The sequence below is a fragment of the Salvia splendens genome, chromosome 8, assembly GCF_004379255.2.
Source record: "Salvia splendens isolate huo1 chromosome 8, SspV2, whole genome shotgun sequence".
NCBI classification, from domain to species: domain Eukaryota; kingdom Viridiplantae; phylum Streptophyta; class Magnoliopsida; order Lamiales; family Lamiaceae; genus Salvia; species Salvia splendens.
Genome location: NC_056039.1, coordinates 34,066,728 through 34,083,143, shown reverse-complemented (window position 1 = coordinate 34,083,143; position 16,416 = coordinate 34,066,728). Strand labels below are relative to the sequence as shown.

At 34.6% G+C, this 16,416-nt stretch overlaps 2 protein-coding genes across 4 annotated transcripts; both read left to right on the top strand.

Moving 5' to 3' along the window:
• Window positions 1–3,237: 3,237 nt before the first annotated feature.
• LOC121745072 (probable beta-1,3-galactosyltransferase 2) lies at window positions 3,238–6,395 on the top strand. Its single transcript, XM_042138838.1, has 10 exons — window positions 3,238–3,611; window positions 4,200–4,296; window positions 4,386–4,453; window positions 4,548–4,756; window positions 4,833–4,896; window positions 4,962–5,034; window positions 5,130–5,250; window positions 5,348–5,435; window positions 5,500–5,625; window positions 5,693–6,395. Exons 1-10 carry the CDS (start codon window positions 3,502–3,504, stop codon window positions 5,949–5,951), a joined length of 1,215 nt encoding a protein of 404 aa, XP_041994772.1. The 5' UTR covers window positions 3,238–3,501; the 3' UTR covers window positions 5,952–6,395.
• Window positions 6,396–8,234: 1,839 nt separating this feature from the next.
• LOC121743710 (probable WRKY transcription factor 31) lies at window positions 8,235–10,989 on the top strand. Of its 3 annotated transcripts, none has more exons than XM_042137048.1 (5): window positions 8,235–8,569; window positions 8,679–8,780; window positions 9,027–9,428; window positions 9,874–9,987; window positions 10,085–10,989. In XM_042137048.1, the coding sequence occupies exons 1-5, from the start codon at window positions 8,288–8,290 to the stop codon at window positions 10,802–10,804; spliced, it is 1,620 nt and encodes a 539-aa protein (XP_041992982.1). In that variant the 5' UTR covers window positions 8,235–8,287; the 3' UTR covers window positions 10,805–10,989. The 3 variants fall into 3 exon arrangements, with proteins under 3 accessions (XP_041992982.1, XP_041992981.1, XP_041992983.1); XM_042137047.1 differs by having other exon boundaries at window positions 8,235–8,587; XM_042137049.1 differs by lacking the exon at window positions 9,874–9,987 and having other exon boundaries at window positions 8,235–8,587.
• The last annotated feature ends 5,427 nt before the right edge of the window (window positions 10,990–16,416 follow it).

The following is a 16,416-nucleotide window of genomic DNA, read 5'->3' as shown; positions in this document are numbered from 1 at the left end:
TCAGTATGTATTTTGAAACGATCGTTTAAATTAGTTTATTTTAATCATCTATTTGAAATTGAAGGAAATAAAAATAAGAAAAGCTCTGATTTTGATGTAATTTGTCAATTTGACAAATCCAGTTACCCGGCCGAAAAATCAATGGTATTTGATAATAAATTCTACTACATGAGTAGTATATATATTAATTTCATTTTATGAGAAATTAAATAATGTACATTATCTTACATTTTTGCTAACTATATTGCCAGCGAAATCGATGGCATATGTCCATGTGCGAAGTTTTTTTTCTAAGTTATCTATATCAAGGTACAATTATTGTCTTATTATCATCACATACATTTCAAAATTAGAGATGTACAGTACAGATACGTACATAAAATTATACTAGTATAAATTAATTTTAAAATTATCTGAGGAAATAAATATAGTAATAGTATATTTCGAAAAAGGAGCTAGCTAATCCAACAAATGAGTTCATTCTGAAATAATTCTGACACAATCCAAACCGACCAATAATTCAGCTCAGAGAAAAAGGTTAATTAATTACTGTATTATACTACTCCATACTCCTATGTAATTTCAAAAATTACAGATAAACATGTTTTCTTAATTATATTATGGTCTGGATTTAATCAGAGATGACTACCTGTTAATTTGTGCATGTTTGTCGTTTTATACTAATGTTTTTTTCTTTTGCATGTCTCAACCAGGATATTTTTTTCTACATATAATATTAATTCTGACATGAATAGTACTCTAGCAATCAATTGTTGTTAATGTATTTATGATTTACTATAGAATTACAATACTCATATTTAATAATGGATTATTGGAAATTAATAATAATACTATAAGATAAATTATAATAGGAGTACTACTATAAGATAAACACTCGATGACTGGTATAATTAAGAAGTATATAAACTTATTTATATACTTCAATAAATAAATAAAATTACAATCCATATAATATACATATTGTTATAACTAATTTCTGTCATATTCAAGTATTATTGATATTCCTAAGGTCGGAGCATTTATTTTGCAGCGCGGTCGACATTGGAGAAAATTGTACTAGTATTATTTTACTTACTTAGTAATTTAACTATTTTTCCTATCTAAATAAATTAGTAGTGACTAGTGAGCACTTTTAGTTTCATATTACATAAATTTGGCTCATCATTAGCTATATTTTGAAGCTATGTCTTAATCACTACAAGCATCACTATTTTCTAATAATTAGATCTAAAATTTCATAATCTCAATGTATCCATCAGGCAGAAAATAATACTATATTTTTTTATCGTAAGATTGTAAAATTGTCACCTGTCCATTTCCCGTTAAAACAAAACTAATGTCGCCTACGTTTGCTAAGTATCTTCCTAAAATAAAATACTAATGTTTATAAATTTAGCAAATTAGATCCCCAAGTTTACTAATTTTTGTAGTTCGAGTGGGATTTCAAATTAATCACAATTATGTTGATTTATTGGCAGTATAAATGCTGATAGGAACTGTGAGACACTTGATGTAAAGTTAATCACCTATAATATTAGACTTTATGGAGTACTTAGAAAATTAGGTTTGTAAGAAATTATGCAAATTCATTGAATAATTTGCATTCGAAAGTCAACCCATTTAAAACTAGCACAGTTATCGGAAGATTATTATTGGTCAATTCTTTGACTCTGAAATATATTCAATTTTTAATCTCCATAACTAATTACCTCTCTATAATACTAGTAGTGAATATAAGTGGAGTACTAATTAAAATTAGAAGGAATTGAAATGACAAATATGACCCTGGGAAGAATAATGGCACGTGTGAGGAAGCTGGTGTGTGGAATGGACCTACCCACGTGCAGTTTCCCACGTGCCGGGGAATGGAAACTAGTTATTGATCATTAAACATTGCCAAAAAATATTGGAAGAAAAGAGTAAAATAAAATTTGCTAAAAACCATCTGCATAGGAATTGGATTCTATCACGTGCGACCACCCAACTTCGGGCCCACTTTCATGGGGCAGGCACGTGCTGGTATCAGGACACTCGAACCCAGTTTGCCATTTGCTAGAAAAAAGATTTTTTTTTACACCCTATTTCCATCTATAAATGCCACTTTTCCAATCCATTTTTCACACCCAAACTTATATACTCATTTCTCTATTTTTGTACAATAATTTAATTTTTTTTATATTTAAATTAGTGCATTTTTCATATGAATTTATATTCAATTTCATTTAATATAGCTTTCAATTAAATTCAACTATTTATATAACTAAAAATCATGGTAATAATATAGTAACTGAAATTGAGGAGAACTGCATGGCAAGTGTTTGGGCTAAATAAAAAAAACTGACGTGACAACTGAAAAAAATGCCCTAATATTGGCATGTTGATCGTTATGGAGTAGTTACTATTGGATTTTGGAAATCATAAATTCGAAGCAATTCAAGATCGTGGTTGTATATTAAAGTGGAATAGATTTATGTCGTTCGAAATATGAAAATATTGGTATTTACCATATGTGCATTAGTGCATAGTTGTTTATATTTGTTTTAGTTTATTTTCATTAATTTGCTAGATGTCATAATGTTAATTTTAATGTCAAGATAGGTAAACGAACAAAAGTTTCACATTCAACATCATATAAAAGCAGTATTATCCGTCTCATTGGCTATAATAGTATGTTAAAGTACTACTAGTATAGATATAGATGGATTGGTATTTTGAGGACACATAAAAAATGACAAAAAACTATTATTATATATTAGCATAAGAAGTATAATAACTCTCTTTATCCCATTATTTACGACAATTTACCAATCTATTAATCTTTTTTCTATTGGCAAATTTATAAAAATTGTTATAACATTATATTTGATCCATAAGTTGATGCTATTGAAGAACAAATCACTAAAGGTTGGAGAATTAAGAAAGACTGGTAACATGAAGAAGGAAAGAATGTAGAAACTTTGCTAGGAAAGAGTTTGCGAGAAAAATAAGGTACAAAGTAATTTTTACGTTAACCTAATCACACATATAATTTTATCAAATTTTAGGGAAAGGAGTAAGTAACATATAAAAAATAAAAATAAGAATGATCATAGATAGTATTTACTCAAAACTGTGGCGGCAGTGGTGGTGACAATGACAGTTTGGTAAATCTGGGACAGTTAGTCAGCCTTCCCTCACTTGTATTTGAAGTCCCTTCCCTGCAAAGTGTGCTCATCTCATCTCTCAACTCTCAACACACAGAGAGAGAAAGAGAGAGGCAAAGAATAAAGTAAAGCCAACAACAACAAAAAACTTGATAAGAATATCGGACAATGCCAGCCTTTTTTTTCTTCTTCATCTCTTCCTCTCTGATCTCCCTTCAATTTCTTGATACAAAAAATCCCATCAAATTCTGGGAATTTGGGCTTTAAAAAAATTCAAACTTTTTTTTATGGGATTTTCTTGAAAAATATATTGGGACTTGAGCCTGAGTAAAAAACCATGAAGAACAGAGGTGGAGGAGTTCAGGTTTCAAGAAGTGTTATCTCTCGAAAATGGGTTCTTTTTCTCTGCCTTGGTAGCTTTTGTGCTGGACTGCTCTTCACCAACAGGTATAATCATCCATGCATATATTTCCTCATTTAATCTCATATTTTTTATTTTTCATTTGATTCACTATTTCAATGTTTTGCCACCGTTTTTGAGATCCCAATTCTTGAATTTAATAGCATTTACATGGATTTATATTGGTATATATTGTTGTTCTTGATTCTTCTCTTTATCTTCTACTACTTTTGTGATAATTTATGGTGAGGGGACCTCTAGCTAGATCACAATTCTTGATGACATCTAGTTTAAAATTAGGACAGGGTTTACATTTGAAGGTGGAAAATATGAGATTAAGTTGAATTAAGTTTCCTCTAATTAATTCTACTTTAGTTTGATTTCCCTAACCACTTTAAGCCTCCTTTACTGCAAATTTCTAAAATTCTGAATTTGTAGATTGAATATTTAATGTTAGAATGGTCCCAGCAATAACTGTGGAAGGTGCATTTGTGGCTTCCAAAAATCAAGTTTTTTTCCTCATTATGGATCAGACTTATTTGTTCTTTTAATCTGTCTTCAATTGTTTGAAGAAATATGTGTATTTTGAGATACTAAGTTGGATATACTTGTTACAAATGGATGCGTTTCGACAGGATATGGATACTTCCAGAAGCAAAAGGCGTGGCTAGAATGACAGCGTTTGAATCCGAGAGGCTAAAGCTTGTAGCAGAAGGCTGTGATCCATCATTCGTGAGTATCTATCTCTCTCCCTTGACCTTGTGTATAGTTATCAGCAGGAAAGACGAAGCTCACTTTTTACGCGTTTCATCCATGAACAGAGCAGTGTGAAAAGGGTGCCAAAGAAAATCTTCAAAGAAGTTTCCAACACTCAAAATATTGATATGAAGTAAGCTTGTTTTGTTTGTTAACTAACATAAAAAACACACTTCGGTTTTAACTTTTAGGTATGTCTTGATGATTTCTCGTCGTGTGTGTGATAGGACAACGCTTGACAAGACCATTTCCTCGTTGGAGATGGAGCTTGCTGCAGCCAAGGCAGCACATGAATCTATCTTGAGTGGCGCCCCGGTGTCTGAAAATGACAAGGGTTCTACTAAGAGAAGGAAGTACTTCATGGTTGTTGGAGTCAACACTGCGTTCAGCAGCAGGAAACGGAGGGATTCAGTTCGTGCAACGTGGATGCCACAAGGTCTGTTTCTTCACTCCTCGTCCCTGTCCAAATGTTTTTATCGTTGTGATTGCATCTCAACAGAAATGAAAAACAGGAGATAAACGACGAGCATTGGAGGCTGAGAAGGGGATTGTAGTCCGCTTCGTCATTGGCCACAGGTAACAAAATCTCACATTCATTAGGTGTAATAAAAAAATCAAGTGTGTTAACATTTGATTTGCAGTGCTACTTTAGGAGGAATACTAGATAGAGCCATTGAGGCCGAAGATCAGAAGCACGGGGACATCATGAGACTGGTGAGCTCGACTCGTGCAACTCTTCCCTCACCACATCCATTTTAGACCTTACTATATCATGTTGTTGAGACATGATCTCTCTTTGGGTGTTGTAGGACCACGTCGAAGGCTATCTCGAGCTGTCTGCCAAGACTAAGGCCTACTTCGCCACTGCTGTCTCGTTGTGGGATGCAGAGTACTACGTGAAAGTCGATGATGATGTCCATGTCAATATAGGTACACAACAGCACACATCTGTCTGAGTCCTTTTTTATCAAGTTCTTGAATGATTTTCATTAGTCATATGTTTTAAATCTTGTTACAATTGTTGCAGCAACGCTCGGTGAGACACTGGCAAGGCACCGGAGGAAGCCTCGGGTTTACATCGGATGCATGAAATCCGGCCCTGTCCTCTCTCAGAGGTACATATCCCAAATTTTCAACACCTTTTTTCCTCAGAGGATATGAGCTTATTCTTTGTTGCAGGGGAGTGAGGTACCATGAGCCGGAGTTTTGGAAGTTCGGAGACAACGGGAACAAGTACTTTCGCCACGCGACAGGGCAGTTATACGCCATATCAAAAGATCTAGCCACTTACATCTCAGTAAACAAGTAAGTTTTAGCATCATCTTCAAAGTTCAAATTGCAAATGGACTAATGGTGTTTTATTTATTGATAGGAATGTTCTGCACAAGTTTGCAAACGAGGACGTCTCTCTCGGAGCTTGGTTCATAGGGCTCGACGTGCAACATATAGATGACCGGAGATTGTGCTGTGGGACGCCTCCAGATTGCGAATGGAAGGCGCAGGCAGGGAACGTCTGTGTTTCTTCGTTCGATTGGAGCTGCAGCGGGATCTGCAGATCAGTGGATAGGATAAAAGAGGTTCATAGAAGATGTGGTGAAGGTGAAGATGCTGTGTGGAAGGCTAAGTTCTGAGAGTTAGTATATATATAGAGAGAGGGGCTTTGCAAGAACTTCTCCATTTTAGAAGAGAAGTGTTTAGCTGCAAAATGCAGCTAAGGAAGCAAATCAGCACTTCTGTGCCACAAAATGTTGAGATCATATATGTTATGATTAAATTCTTGTATTTTTCTTTTCCCCCCCTTTTTGTAAAGTAGTTAGTAACAATTAATATCTATACATGTAATAGGAGTATAAATGAATTTAATTGTACACTTGATGAAAACTAGAGGTGTCAAAATAGCCGGTTTGGTTCATTGGGCCAAGCTGAAACTTATTCGGGCAGATAACTTTGGGCCCAGTTCTGGCCCAATTCGGCCTAGAATCAGGGGTCATCGGGCTTGCTTTGACGCCTCTAAATTGATGTAAGATTTTAATATCGCTTTTTATTATTATTTGAGCTTATTTAGTTTTGATAAATCTATGTGGAAGGAGAGAACTTTTGGAAATATCGTATCAATTCCAAAAATATATGTACAATACAATACGAGTTTTAATAAAATGTGGTAAGTGTATCGTGAGTAGAAAAAGACGCTAATGTTTTTGTAATTATTAAAGAATGTATTGTGCATGAAACAAGAAAATTACTATAAACATATTCATGTGCGCTTCACCATATTGTCCGGGGCAAAAGAGATAATGCATTAATCATTATAAGTTCATAGATGATTCAGTCAATTCTTAATTAATATCTTAAACACTTGAAATAACATTGCAAAATCAGTTTGCGCTCATTGCACATGCACGTGTCGAAGTGTAAGTGTACCAAAATGATAAAAATGAGTTATTTTATTGGAATGAATTAAATATTAGAGAGTGTTACTTGCATAACTATTTCTCAAGTCCAAAGTCGCAATAAAATGAATTAAATATTAGAGAGTGTTACTTGCATAACTATTTCTCAAGTCCAAAGTCGCAATCGATTTACTAATTCGTAACGCCTCACCGTCATTGCCTTCACAAAATTCCATGAAAGCAATTAATGTGAAGTTGCAATTTGATCCCATAAATTTGGTCGATTTTCTCATATTTTTAAAATCACACTATTCCCTAGACTGTTGACCATTTATTTCACTTAAACTTTTTGTTCTTTTCTTGGTATTAATTTTCACTCTCTTTTCTCATATATTGTTTGTTCTTTTCTTGGCGTATGAGATGTTAGCATTTATCTGCACTCCAAAAGGGTTTACATTTGATAAATAATACTTATCTCCTCAGAAAAAAAAATCCCAAATAGTACAAAACTACCAATTAATGTATTAAAATAGTTGATTTCACAATTTATTTTGAAGTACATTTTCTTTAAAGAGTTATTCACATAGAAACTTCAGAAATGACTTCGTAGCTTACATGTCAATTTCTTAAACAATTATTTCAATATGAAAATGACTTGTAGACTTATCCAAATACATCAAATATCAAATAACAATAATGACAATATAAAACTATACAATGAAAATTCTTCTTTAGTATATGAAAAAGCACTAAATATTTTTCTTAGATAATAAGTTAGATCTATGAGATCTCCCTCTCTATCTCTCTCTTGTTTTGGGAGGTTAGAAATAACAAGAAAAAAGCAACTAAAACATGACTCATGCACTAACTAACTAGACAAGTGTAATTAGATTTACCACAAGTTTATTAACTCTTGACCAAAAAGTCACGAAGACCAAGCAAGATCCAACCTTTTCACTTTATTTCATCATTATTGTTAGATCGAGTTAGACCACAATTTAGCATCTATATGGAAATGACTTTAGACGAATTTAGACCCAATCTCTCTCTCCCCAACAAATCTAGAACCCTACTCCTAACCACGAGATCCTCTATTCCAAATCATTTTTATATAAAATCAACACTATATAAGAGAAAATTCCCAAAAAACCCACCATGTTTGATCAAATTGTGGTCAATTCACAACTTTAAAAAATGACCGATTACATTTTTTTTCAGTTATCCCATCAAAAACTTCCGGCTACTTAAATAACATCGTTTAATACACATAGTCGACCACGTCTTTAATTTTTACATATGTACGTGCCACGTTAATAAATTCAGACTCGTAGAATGCTGAAAATTTTCTTTAAAAAATGTCAAAATTATGATATAATTGGTTATTTTTGAAAGTTGTGAGATTAATCAGAATTGGACAAAACTTTTGATGTTTTTTTAGCAATTTGCCATATACTAATACTCATATATACAATCTTATATTTGGTCTTTATTCTTTAGTCTAAACCCTCCAACTTTCTTGCCGAGTCGTTCTCTCTCTCCCATGACCATATTTTCTCTCTCTATTCCATCAAGAATATATGGCCACAGGAGTTGGACTCTCCATTGATCCAAAGATCATCAGAGAAAAAACCCACTTCCAAAACCATCTCAAACTCCACCAGATTTCTAGATTTTTCCCGCCGGCCATGGACTCTCCGGTCAACTCGCCTCCCATCACCACCATCCAGTTCCCGGTCGCCTCCAAGGATCACGGGAAGAGGAAGGTTCTCGACGAGATGGACTTCTTCGCCAACAACAACGAGGCCGGCCGTGATGAGGAGAATGGGATGGACCACTTCAAAGGAGGGTGTGATCATCGGGTGGATTTTAAAGTTAATGTGTGTGTTTTTTTTCTTATGGCTTTTAAATGGGTTTCTTTGTGGTTTTGATTTTACTTATTTTTAACTTTTTTCGTTTTATTTCCGGCAGACCGGTTTGCATCTTCTTACGTCAGCAAACACGGGGAGTGATGAGTCTGGAGTCGAGGACGGGATGCCCTCGATTCCGAAGAGAAAAAGAGAAAATATGGAGGTGCGATATATAGAGAAATGTTATTATACATTGAGTAAATAAAAATAGAAGTTCTTTAATTTGGTGATAAAACCCTGAATTTTAATCTAGTTTTAATTAAATGAAAGAAAAAGTTGTTAGTATATTATGCGTATAACATTTTTTGATATGTATAAAGAAATGTTATAGGTATTTTTCTCGTTTAATTGATTGACATTAGTTTTTTTATGTTCTATATATCCATTAATTTAATTTGTTTTGTGATAGGTGGCATTTCTTCAAGCTGAAATGGAGAAAATGATTTCAGAGAATATTCGTTTGAAGGGGTTGTTGGAGGAAATAAAAAACAACTATAACGGTTTGCAGATGGAGGCGTTGACGATGATGCATAATCATGACGCTGAGGAAAAGAAAAATGGGGTAGTAACTCCTAGACAATTCATGGATCCCGGTTTCGGGGATAACGAGGAGAGTTCGTTGTCCCCTCCGGAGGGGCACATTGACCGGGACATGCCTGTTGCCCATGACAAAGATGTCGTGGGCAGGGAGGAACAAGGTCCCGAGAGCAAGGTTCAGAAGCTTGCACACTCTCCGAGAAGTGTTGATCAAGCCGAGGCTACCATGAGGAAGGCCCGTGTCTCGGTCCGTGCTAGGTCCGAGGCTGCCATGGTATGTGCTTTCAATTTATATTAGTCGAGATGAAATCTCCATGTCTATGCATATTAATCCTTGTATTTTGACCCATTATTTTTTCTATTTTCAAAAATTTATTGATTTTTGGATTAATGTTTCTAAATCACCAGTATGCTTAATAAGGTTAATAATATCCATAAATTGAGATCCTGAATTTAGAAATGAAGTCTTCAATTCATTCCTCGATGCCACAATAATATTTGAATTTGGAATTAGGCTGCTATTTCATAAGCTCCCAATTCAACTATTTTTAGAATACCCCTTTTATATCAATTACTTAATTTTATTAGATAAATGATTTTGAATTTAATTAAAATATTAAAATTCAATTTAAATTAGACAAAATCGCAATTATATATTTATTGTATCAAAGCACACACTTGATGATTTGAGGGTTTAATTTGTTAATGGTGTTATATAGATCAATGACGGATGCCAATGGCGCAAGTATGGGCAAAAATTGGCTAAGGGCAACCCTTGCCCTCGTGCATACTATCGTTGCACGATGGTAACAGGCTGCCCTGTCCGAAAACAGGTATACACCCATCGTATTTCATTTTCTACTGAAATAAAATCGTCAAGATGTCAAATCACAACCCTAACACCATTACATATCTCTCCCCTTATCGTAGGTCCAACGATGTGCTGACGACACGACCATCCTGATAACGACCTACGAGGGCAACCACAACCATCCGTTGCCCCCGGCCGCCATGGCCATGGCGTCAACCACTTCCTCAGCCGCGACAATGCTCCTCTCCGGCTCGATGCCGAGCGCGGACGGCATAATGAACTCGAATTTCCTAGCTAGAACCCTCCTCCCATGCTCCTCAAGCATGGCCACCATCTCCGCCTCAGCCCCATTTCCAACCATCACATTAGACCTAACACAATCACCAAACCCTCTCCAAATCCCCAAACCCTCGAACCAATTTCCCCTCTCCTTCCTCAATTCGCCGCAAAACATGGCGGTCAGCGGCAGATCCGCCGCGGCCGCCCTTATCTTCGGCCAGGCATTGTACAACCAGTCCAAATTATCGTCGGCGCCGGAGCTAAGCCAAGGGGGGGCCCATAACCATTTGTTACCCTCGTCATCGATGCATCAGCAGAATCAATTGAGTGAAACCGCAAATGCTATAGCAACGGACCCGAACTTCACGGTGGCTCTAGCCGCGGCGATTTCCTCGCTCATGGGCCCCGGCGGCCCTAGCTCTAGTAACGGTAGCGCCATCAATAACAATAACAACAACGACAACAACAACAACGGAAACGTCGGCAATGTGACCAGCAGTAATAACAGTGGCGATGGCAACAATAATCTAAACCGCTCGGGGTTTCGAACCAACTTATGATCGTCGGCCAGAGAAAACCCTCATTTCCATCTCGATTAGTCTCTTTTAAAAAAAAATTGTTGTGCTTTCACACAAAATTAAGTTTAAAATTCAAAACATTAGATATTGTGTTCTTTATTTTATCTTCATTGAAATAACAAAAAAGAATATATAGAAAAAAGTGAAATCAATCAAATATTCATACATATTCTCTGCGTGGCAAGTTTTAATTTCGTGTAGTTGCTAATATTGATACTCCATTTTGTTAGGCAAAGGGGCTACTTATATTTTTTGTGAATAAAGTTAATGTTCATAGATATCAATTATAAATCACATGGTCACATCTAAGAAAATCTAGAAGATGTACAATAGTACTTATATCGATTTAAAGATAATATGAGCATTGAGTATTATCTACCATTGGACTGCAAATTAACTATTTATAGGAAACTAAAAATAACAAATTATATATATATATATATATATATATATATATATATATATATATATATATAGGGGAGCGTTATTCTCCTTTTCACATCTTAGATCCTTTTTCCTTCTTAATATTACGCGTTAGAACTAAGGCATCAACGGATCAGATTGATTCTATAAAACTGGTTCTGTGTTGCATTATAGAAGGTGGTTGTATGCATTACAGGGTTATTATTGACATTTGACGGAAAAGTAACTGCCACATTTTGGTATTTGCGAATAATGCACCACATGGTCACGAGTAATGCATATAATTGACTATATAATGCACAATATGTGAACTGCAATGCATACGAATAAGATGTACCATGTTATGATGTTTGGACACACGTTTCTTGTTTCCACTAAGGGTTTAATAAGCTTAGGGGCTAGGGTATAGTACGTAGACACGTATGTAATCTTCACATGGTAACGAGTAATGGATATAATTGACTATATAATGCACAATTTGTGAACTGCAATGCATACGAACAAGATGTGTTGTGTTATGATGTTTGACACACGTTTCTTGTTTCCCCTAAGGGTTTAATAAGCTTAGGGGCTAGGGTATAGTACGTACGCATTAATAACAAATTATAAAACGATACGAATAATTCACCAAATTGTCACGAGTAATGGATGTTATTAACTATATAATGCACAATATGTGAACTGCAATGCATACGAATAAGATGTACCATGTTATGATGTTTGACACACGTTTCTTGTTTCCCCTAAGGGTTTAATAAGCTTAGGGGCTAGGGTATAGTACGTAGACATTACTAACAAATTGTTGTTATTGGAATATACGTATGTGCATTATTTGGTTTAGGTAGTGCATTATGTAGCTATTAATTGTCATTATCTCAGTATATTATGCATTATTAGAGGTATTATGTATATGGGTTAATCAACGGATTGAAGATTACATACGTGCATTTAGTAATGTCTACGTACTATACCCTAGCCCCTAAGCTTATTAAACCCTTAGGGGAAACAAGAAACGTGTGTCAAACATCATAACATGGTACATCTTATTCGTATGCATTGCAGTTCACATATTGTGCATTATATAGTTAATAACATCCATTACTCGTGACAATTTGGTGAATTATTCGTATCGTTTTATAATTTATTATTAATGCGTGCGTACTATACCCTAGCCCCTAAGCTTATTAAACCCTTAGGGGAAACAAGAAACGTGTGTCAAACATCATAACACAGCACATCTTGTTTGTATGCATTGCAGTTCACAAATTGTGCATTATATAGTCAAATATATCCATTACTCGTTACCATGTGAAGATTACATACATGTCTACGTACTATACCCTAACCCCTAAGCTTATTAAACCCTTAGGGGAAACAAGAAACGTGTGTCAAACATCATAACACAACACATCTTGTTCGTATGCATTGCAGTTCACATATTGTGCATTATATAGGCAATTATATGCATTATTCGTGACCATGTGGTGCATTATTCGTAGCGGTTTCCAGCCATTATTAGATTACTATTGTACCATCATAATGCACAAAATAGGACAAATAATGCAACACGGGATTAATTACCTAATGTTGATCTTGACCGTCCATTTCTCTAATCTAATGGCTGATATTAAGAAGGAAAAAGGAGGAAATATAGGAAAAGGAAATGAATACACCCCTATATATATATATATATATATATATATATATAGAGAGAGAGTTGTGATCATATGATAACCCCAATTTGTGTGATAACCCTATAACTAAATTTGGACCACACATATTTTCTAATCTTGTGGCTGAGATTCAAACTTAGATTTACTTCATAAAAAAAGGCGCAGAGGGTAAATATGTCATTTCTCTCATTTAATTTCTGAATTTCGCTTCATTCTTTCATTCTCTCTCAGTTCGATTCTCTCATCTTTCTCAGCGATTTTGTTTCCATATTCCTCTTCTCATCGATTTTGTTTCCAGATTTGATGGTGTTGAGGGAAGAATTCTGGTTGATGAAGCTTCTGAAGCGGCAGACGATGCCGGATCTGGAACAGAATCGCACCGTCTCTTCCCGGAAGAAGGCCGACCGAGAAATGTTGACTCTCCTCGCCACCGTCGTTAGACAAAGCTAGAGAGTCTTAATTTCGTTCCAAAAATAATTGTACCATAAAAAATGAGAAAGAGGGTGCATGTACAATTTGATTGGTACACCTCAAAACTCTATATATATCTTTCTTTTGTAATATCAGTTGAAACTAAACTAAGCAACAACTCAGTTTTATAATTAATTTGATGATGATTTTATTCGAATGGGTGAGATCTTCTTTATTTGTTTAGTAAAAAAAATTTTGAAAGAGGTTTTAGTGTCTTTTTTATCCGTAATCTTGCCTAGTAGTTAAACATAAAAAATCATTTTTTCTATATTTGATGAGCTATCCAATACATAGTTGTCTACATGTTCTTCATTTTAGTGATGCTAAAATGATAGTTTTGCCGGATAGAATGATACTCTGAGTTGATAAAATGATAATTTTGCCGGATAGAATGATACTCTGAGTTGATAAAATGATACTTTTACTTTTATCCCCTGAAACTATCATTTTAGCCCCTGAAACCATCATTTTATAAAGTGCAACTATCATTTTACCTTTTGAAACTATCATTTTATCTCTGAAACTATCATTTTATCCCCTGAAACTATCATTTTATCCCCTGAAACTATCATTTTATCAAGTGCAACTATCATGTTACCTTCTGAAACTATCATTTTATCCCAAGAAACTATCATTTTATCCTCTGAAACCATCATTTTATCAAGTGCAACTATCGTTTTACCTTCTGAAACTATCATTTTATCCCCTGAAACTATCATTTTATCCCCTGAAACCATCATTTTATCAAGTGCAACTATCATTTTATCTCCTGAAACTATCATTTTATCTCCTGAAACTATCATTTTATCCCCTGAAATGATAGTTGAATTGCATGGATGAATAAGTATCCAACTTCAGAGGTTGATGACTGTGCAGTGGCCTACCTCTTTCTCAACTCAACAACCAATTCAACACCACACCCACTAGCCCAACTCACACAACACTAATACTCCTTGTTTTGGTAATCGTTTAAGATTTCCAACTACTATATGTTTTATTACTGCATATTGTGGGATGAGATTCAAGCTTCTTCATAATTACTGTTGTTTCTTCGATAATTTTTTTATTTTCGTGCATTATAATTTCTTGAAATCACATCTTATTTAGAGTAATGTTTTTTATATAGCATTGTTGTAAAAAAAAATTCCTTTGGTCTATATAATACACCAATTCGGATGGGAAATTAAATTAATTACCAGTATATGGCATTATGACAAAATGAATATAGTTTTCATTTATATTTATTATATATTTTTATTGATTAAGATGATCGATTGATTTGTAGGTATGTACATAACTGGCGACCCGGCCGGGTGGAATTATTGAACTGAGTATTCACCCGGCCGGGTGAAACTCTCTGGAGTCTTCATGAACAAAACTGGCGACCCGGCCGGGTGGAATTATTCAACATAAATTCCACCCGGTCGGGTAGCACTCCCGGCAATCGCGCGCGACTTTCGTAGATCGGTCATATCTCTCTCATCCGAACTCCGATTGGGGCGTGTGAGGTACCCACGCGAAGCTCTTTCGATGATGAAGACAATGGTAGTCTCAAAACAGGATTTGGACCCCATCTTGATAGGCAGATTACGTTTGAAGCGGACCCCAGCCTCGTGTTGGCTCATTTTAACCCTTTTTTACCTATTTTAACTTCAAACACTAGATAAACTCATCAAAGCACCTTTATAGTGAAATATGAACATAAACTCTAAGATAATGCAATGAAAGCACACAAAAGATCATGTTTAATGTCCAATAAAACAGTTAAAATCCGAGTTTATCATAGAATGATACTCTGAGTTGATAAAATGATAGTTTTGCCGGATAGAATGATACTCTGAGTTAGATTTATAGTTGTTTCACTAATGTTAAGTGATTATGAAAATCGTAGTTTCTGTGGTTAGATTTATAGTTGTTTCACTGATGTTAACTGATTATGAAAATCGTATGGCCTTTGTATTATGTTTACATGGTTAGATTTATAGTTGTTTTGCAAATAAGAGTGAAGTGAAATCATAATAAGAGTGATGTGTTTTGTGAACAAGAGTGAAGTGTTTTCTTAACAAGAGTGATGTGTTTTGTGAAAAAGAGTGAAGTGTTTTCTGAACAAGAGTGATATGTTTTGTGAACAAGAGTGAAGTGTTTTTCGAACAAGAGTGATGTGTTTTGTGAACAAGAGTGAAGTAAAATCAGAATAAGAGTGAAGTGTTTTCTGAACAAGAGTGATGTGTTTTGTGAACAAGAGTGAAGTAAAATCAGAATAAGAGTGATGTGTTTTCTGAACAAGAGTGATGTGTTTTGTGAACAAGAGTGAAGTGTTTTCTGAATAAGAGTGATGTGTATTGTGGACAAGAGTGAAGTGTTTTCTGAACAAGAGTGATGTGTTTTGTGAACAAGAGTGAAGTAAAATCAGAATAAGAGTGATGTGTTTTCTGAACAAGAGTGATGTGTTTTGTGAATAAGAGTGAAGTAAAATCAGAATAAGAGTGATGTGTTTTGTGAACAAGAGTGAAGTGTTTTCTGAACAAGAGTGATGTGTCTTTGATTTTTTTTCTCATATCCATGAAGCTGCTGCAGCTGAAATAAGGTCTAAGATGCGTGATTGAAACACGATTGCAAAGGACACAGCAGAGGACACGACAAAACACGATTTGTAATTGAAACTATGATTTTATCATTTCAAACTATCATTTTATCCACTGAAACTATCATTTGAAACTATCATTTGAAACTATCATTTTATGCAAAAGTATCATTTTATCATTTGAAACTATCATTTTATCCACTGAAACTATCATTTTATCCTCTGAAACCATCATTTTATTGAGTGCAACTATCATTTACCTTCTGAAACTATCATTTTATCCCCTGAAACTATCATTTTATCAAGTGCAACTATCATTTTACCTTCTGAAGCTATCATTTTATATGATAACTAGTATCACGCCCGTGCGATGCACGAGTCATTTTAATTTCTTCATATTTATTTCATTATGCGAAATAAAATTTGTGAAATGATAAACAAAA

Excerpts from the sequence above, each read along its gene's own strand:
- LOC121745072 (XM_042138838.1), top strand. The coding sequence starts at position 3,502 with ATGAAGAACAGAGGTGGAGGAGTTCAGGTTTCAAGAAGTGTTATCTCT. Across the intron at positions 4,297-4,385 it reads AAGGCTGTGATCCATCATTC|AGCAGTGTGAAAAGGGTGCC; the intron begins GTGAGTATCTAT and ends ATCCATGAACAG. Across the intron at positions 4,897-4,961 it reads CGCTTCGTCATTGGCCACAG|TGCTACTTTAGGAGGAATAC; the intron begins GTAACAAAATCT and ends TTTGATTTGCAG.
- LOC121743710 (XM_042137047.1), top strand. The coding sequence starts at position 8,288 with ATGGCCACAGGAGTTGGACTCTCCATTGATCCAAAGATCATCAGAGAA. Across the intron at positions 8,588-8,678 it reads GGGTGGATTTTAAAGTTAAT|ACCGGTTTGCATCTTCTTAC; the intron begins GTGTGTGTTTTT and ends TATTTCCGGCAG. Across the intron at positions 9,988-10,084 it reads GCTGCCCTGTCCGAAAACAG|GTCCAACGATGTGCTGACGA; the intron begins GTATACACCCAT and ends CCCTTATCGTAG.